The 6,089-nt window shown below is 44.5% G+C and overlaps 1 protein-coding gene across 1 annotated transcript; it reads left to right on the top strand.

Annotated features, from left to right (window-relative positions):
• Nucleotides 1-845: 845 nt before the first annotated feature.
• Nucleotides 846-3,204, top strand: SCG2 (secretogranin II). Its single transcript, XM_009872755.1, has one exon. It carries the CDS (start codon nucleotides 846-848, stop codon nucleotides 2,730-2,732), a length of 1,887 nt encoding a protein of 628 aa, XP_009871057.1. The 3' UTR covers nucleotides 2,733-3,204.
• Nucleotides 3,205-6,089: the final 2,885 nt, after the last annotated feature.

Below are 6,089 nucleotides of genomic sequence, written 5' to 3'. Positions count from 1 at the left end.
CCGACGTGGGTTTTAAAGGCTTCAGTAAAAAAATCCTGTTGTGCCTTTAGGATAAATTATAGTTTGTCCCCCCCTGCATAGGGGATCATTGCCTGCAGGAAAACGGGTCACTCATTGAACCTCTTAACTCAAATTCACCTGTGACACAAACAGTATATATATTTTTTTTAATGGAGTAGCAAAAAAAGGGAGTAGTAACACTGATAGTAATGGCAGAAATAAACTCACAAGTCATTTTTTTTACGTGATGTTCTCCACTTCCTTACATTAATTTTATTGCAGTCTAGCACCGTTCCACGGTGTTACCCTGGCATGAAATGAGATGCCCTGTGGAACACTCTCACAAAGTAATTTCCTATGCAGTTTTAATATTAATATTTTGAGTGGCATTTAAATATATGGATATACTGATTTTTTTTTTTACCATTTGCAGCCTTCATTTTCATAACCAAAATGACATCTAGATTCCTCTAGGGGCATTTCATGAGCTATATGGGATCCATATTTTATACTTTGGTGCTCCCATTGGAAAATGGATGTTGCTAAAGTACATTGAGCACAGAGATAAGAAATTCTAGCATAGGAAACCAGTGTTTTACAGCAAACTGAAGGAAGATTCAGAAATATCTCAGCTTTCCCCCAGAGTTTCTGGCTTCTGTGTACAAATTACATTAGGTTTCCACAATTGATAAAAACCTTGTACTACTGATAATATTCTTCATGATGAGTTCCAGTTTAAAACAACATTCTCTATTTTGATCCTCAGTCACCTAAGTCTGTCTCCATATGCTAACTTCTTCTTTTTTTCTTCTTCATCTTCTTTCTTTCAAGGAAATATTTAAAATATGGCAGAAACTAAAACCTCCTGGCTTGGAGCAGCCTGCGCTCTCACCTTCTTCTTTGTCCTGATCTGCCGGGTCGATGCAGCTTCCTTCCAGCAGCATCAGCTGCTTCAGAAAGATCCAGACTATGTCCTGAAAACCTTACAAAGGCTCCCAAACCCCGATATGATCAAAGCTTTGGAATACATAGAAGATCTCCGCCAGCAAGCTAACAAGGGGGAGAGCAGCCCCGATTACAACTCGTACCCGAGCGTCCCGTACCTCCTGCAACAGAAAGAAAGCAAAGATCAGGTTCACCTGCCGGATAACCTGAGGGATTCGTTGACTGAAGATGAGTCCCAGTGGGTTAAGGTGATGCTGGAAGCCTTGCGGCAAGCTGAGAAGGAGTCGAAAGGTGGCCCAAAGGAGACTAAACCTTACGCTCTGAGCGCAGATAACAGCTTTCCAGCCGGAGTAGGCGATGACTATGAGGCTTACAAGTGGCCCGAGAGGTGGCAGAAATATCTCAAAATGCCTCTTGGGCGCTACGAAGAGAGTTCAAGAGACAATCCTTTCAAGCGCACGAATGAAATAGTGGAAGAGCAATACACGCCCCAAAGCCTTGCGACCTTGGAGTCTGTGTTCCAGGAGCTGGGGAAGATGGCAGGAACTAGCAATCACAAGAAGGAAAGGCTGGAAGAGGACCAGAAACTCTATGCCGATGATGAGGATGATGTGTACAAAGTGAATAACATCGCCTACGAAGATGTGGTTGGAGGGGAAGACTGGAATCCCGTTGAGGAAAAAGTGGAAAGTCAAACCCAGGAAGAGATAAAAGACAGCAAAGAGGAAGTTGATAGGCACGAGGAGGAGATTGATGACGAAATGAAGAGGTCGGGGAAATTTGGCTTCCTCGAGGATGAAGGAAGAAGAGACCACAAAGATCAAATGTCAGAGGATGTTTCAAAGCTCATGAATTATTACCTGAAGAGGCTGATGGGCGGTGCTGGGAACAGGAAACTAAGGACTGGAGGAGAACTTGAGGAAAAGAGAGCACCCACATTTTTGGATAAGCAACTCGATCCGCAGTCTGTAGCTCAGCTGATAGAGATCTCAAGGAATTTACAAATCCCTCCTGAGGATTTAATTGACATGTTGAAAGCTGGAGAAAAAAAGCAGCTTCCGAGCGAAAGGTTGGAGGCTGAGCAAGAAGTAGAATTCCCAGAAGACCTTGACGAGCTCGCTGAAACCAGCCTAGGACAGAGTGATATATTTAAAACTAACCTAAACTCTAAAAATGGGTACATGAAGCCATCTCTTAATGCCGTTCCAGAAAACCTGCCCGAAGACCTCAATATTGAAGACATCGTGAGTCTGCTGGGAAGTGACAGTTTAGCGAGCCAGAACCCCTCCTACTTACTAAATCGTCTCAATCAAGACAACGATTTGCCGAGACTGTCTTACATCCCCAGAAGGTTGAAAGGGCGCCCGTTTCCTAAAGCCGCCTGGATGAGCGACCTGGAAAGGCGACAGCTGGAGACAGAGAAGCTCAATGAGCAGGACGAAGAGTTGGCCGACTACTTGGCCAAGGTGTTGGCCAAATACCCTGACGTCATCAACACGAACCAGCTGAAACGAGTGCCCGTCCCAGCTTCTGGAAGTGACCTGCAGGAGGACGACCGGCTGGAGCAGGCGCTCAGGGAGCATCTCCGCCAGCTGGGACCACAGGAGGCCGCTGAGTTGGCTTCGCTCAGCAAAAGGCTCTCCGTGGCTGGCGGCGACACCGACGACACGCAAAGCAGGCAGTACCTGGACGAGGATATGCTCGCCAAGGTGCTGGAGTATCTAAAACAGGAGAAGTCAGAGCTCGAAAGGGATCACATTGCCAAACGGGCGATGGAAAACATGTAATCGCTCCCTAAATATTATTTCTCTTCAATGTGTTGACTTCTCTCCCGGTTCAGTTGTGATTTCTTCCCGCTCTCCCACTACACGACCTCTGGTAGGCTACTTACCAGTGAACAGTCTGCATATCTTTCTCAGAGCTGTTATATTGTTTATTGATATCCTTCTATATGTTATAAATGATGGGGCGAACCACAAATTGCTTCAGGTGTTTTAAGAAACAATTGAATGAAATCGAGTAAAACTATGACATGTAAACAAACGACCTTTGCATTGTCAATAAAACATGATAAACTACGCGTGACAATTATCGGTTGAAATTTTTAAGATTAACTGGATTATTTTGTTACTGTCTGTAGTGGTTTTTTGTGGAGTACCGAATAAAAAAAAAGTAAAGCATTATATATATATAGTTTTATTTACAAGGCTTTTTCTATTCAGTGTTTTATTGTTGATGAATAAATTATTTCTGGACAATAGAGTGTGTTTCTTTGTGGCAGTTGATAAAGTCATACTAATTTGAAATGGAAATGTACATTTTTTTCCTTTGACAATTCTTCTAGCATTTTATTTTACTGTAGAATAAGTTGGTAGCACATCCTTCTGCTTTCCCAGGCTGTAAGGACATCGACCAGAAACAGCTCTCCGAGCACTGTGGACCCAAAGAAGTTACTGAAGTAAAACAGGCTGGTAACTGCATTTTATTAACTTTTTTTTCCAAACTTTGGCTCGATAATTAATGATCCTGTAGCTCTTGTCAAGCTCCAGGGAAAGGAAAGCAGAGACTTTCACCCCGGTGGGTAATATCATATTTTTGTCTAATAAAAATATGATTTCCCCTTTCATCAAATGTCCATTCCATGTGTTCGTACACGGAACCTTTGTGATTCACTGCATTAGCTGTTGAAAAGCCTCCTGAGCCCGTGCTAAGGCTGCAGCGGATGTTCTGGAGAAGCTCCAGCTCTTTGGCAGAAGGAAACGTGCTGGCTTAACTCTGGGAGACAGACATGGGCTTCAATAAAGCAGCCTGGGCTTAAGTCTTCCCAGGGTTATAGTTTAAAAGTGGCTTTTCTGGCGGTATTCCTTAGCAACTCATCTCCGCTAAGTGAGTGGGGATGTTTGGGTTTTGTTGAGGTTTTTTTTTGTTCTGTTGGTTTTGTTTGGTTTTTTGGTGAGGCAAAGGCTGCAGAAATAAGACTTCATCTTCCACATCCCCATCGCCCTGAGCTGTGCCAAAGGACAGGAGCTTCTGGCCACAGCTAAAGCCTCCCATTGTCTCTTACTGAGATGACTTGAAACATGAAATTGAAAAAAAACCAAAAATCCCCAGCGTTAAGTTCACTTCCGTAGTCTAAAGAAACACAAACGTGCTGCCATTCAGGATGCACTTGCTCATGACACTGGAAACTTGAAATCATAGTGTTTTATTCAAAAGTAAGGTTTTATAGCCTTGATTCCTAACCGCTCCGGCAGTCCCCCTTGTCCAGAAAATTTTGCTTCGATCACAACATTTAACACTTTAACACATAAAACTGGGGAAGAGTAATAAAAAAAATAAGAATACAAAGACTTAAATGAATGTTTGTTCATTTCAGTGAATGAGTTTAACAATTTTATGTTTGCTTCTAGGGATTGGGAGGGGAGATGTGTGTGTCTGTGTCTGTGTCTGTGTCTGTGTCTGTGTGTCTGTCTGCGAGAGCATCCCCTGGCCCCCGGGATGCGGGGCTGAGCACCCGGTTGCCATGGCAGCCAGAGGCAGCCAACCCACCTCCCAGCAGTGCCGAGGAAGCAAAGATGAGAAATGCTTCGAAGCACCAACTTGTAGCTCAGGCTGCTGTCGATATGCTCTTCAAGTGGAAAACAAATCCATCAGGCAGTCGGGTTTATGAGTTAAAGGTGTGTTTCGGGGGGGGGGTTTTGTGTTTTCTTTTTGTGAGTGTAAAAGATTGACTTTGTCAAAGCCGTTATGCTTACAGCAGGTGTGTTAACATAGCAGGCTGTTGTTATTCCCTCTGTAGCTGATCTCATGCTTATCAGAAGAATGTTTCCAGTGAAGGGACAGAGGTTCACAGAGCCCTATTTCAGCCCTTACCAAGCAATAATACATCTAATTCTCGAGGTGTGTGGATGACCCAGAAGAGATGCCACACAGATGAGACACGGGCAGGCGTGACAGGTGGTAGTTTTAAGGTTTTGGGCAGGGTTTTTTTGTCTTTTTTTTAAATTATTATTAATTTTCACTCCCCTCCTCCCACTCCCTTCCCCTGGGCTCCCCATGCTCCCGAGCTGACCCTGGGCTCTGAGCTTGCAATAGCAGAACTGCTCTATGTAACAGAACTACGTGGAAACTTTAAGCTGATTGGGGCTAAAAGGTGACAGCAACAGCCTCTCCTCTTCTAGCCACAGAAAGCAGCAAGCTGAGCTCTCGGTGCAGGACTTCGTTTCTAATAAACCCATCTCCAGCTCTATTTTGAAATGAATAACTACAAAATAGGCAGCACCCTCTTCATAGACTTCTGTAGGGGGACAGTCGTGTGAATAACAATGCACAGTCCCCAACAGATATGCTATCAAGCTCATTAGCATAATTATATACAAAATAAAGTTGGCAACTTTTACTCAGGCAACATCAAGGAGCAGATTATTTTTTTTTTCTAATTTCTCTTTCATGCCACACTTTGACAGCAGCCCAGATGCAGCTGGCATGTACTCCCTGCTTGTCAGTGGCTCTCTGCTCACATCCTCCTCTTTAAACCTACAGTGAGTGTCCCCCTACTAAGGGTCCTCCCCGATAAGCAGAAATTCTGCCTTTGGCCTGACTATACTGAGCTGTTGAACCCTCCTCAAGACCTGCGGGAGTGCTGTGTGCATACACCAGCATTCCTTGTGCTGGTGCCCATAGGAGTTAATACCTCTTTTGGTTTTGGTGTATTTTTTTTTTTTAGCTTTGCATCATGATGGCTCCCTTATTTTGTTGGCCGAGGCTCTTAAATGAGAACGTCTGTTGGTTTGAAAATTAGTGCAACCACATTACCTCCATTGGAGAAGCCGGGTTGCTGCAATGATTTTGTTCTAAAAGGGTGTTGCCACATTGCAGCGCGAGGGCTTTGAGTCGCGTGCGATGTGAGCGTCATGAGTGTTTCTCAAAGCGCTTCACGAGACACCGTGTTTCGCAGGCACAGCCTGCTATGATTTTTTTTCAGACCGACGTTCCATTATTTCAGGACAAACGTAACATCGGGGAGAACTTCTGTGGACAAGAGTCACGCGTGGCAGGAACGGAGGTCCTGGAGTTCCCCCCTCCCTGTCAGCTCCCGCCACGATGCACAGCACCGATCGGTAGCTGTTGACTACGTGAAGCAT

This window comes from Apaloderma vittatum, unplaced genomic scaffold, assembly GCF_000703405.1.
Source record: "Apaloderma vittatum isolate BGI_N311 unplaced genomic scaffold, ASM70340v1 scaffold29907, whole genome shotgun sequence".
Taxonomy (NCBI): Eukaryota; Metazoa; Chordata; class Aves; order Trogoniformes; family Trogonidae; genus Apaloderma; species Apaloderma vittatum.
This window is presented reverse-complemented; position numbering and strand designations above follow the sequence as displayed.

Coding starts and splice junctions, on each gene's coding strand:
- SCG2 (XM_009872755.1), top strand. CDS start 846: ATGGCAGAAACTAAAACCTCCTGGCTTGGAGCAGCCTGCGCTCTCACC.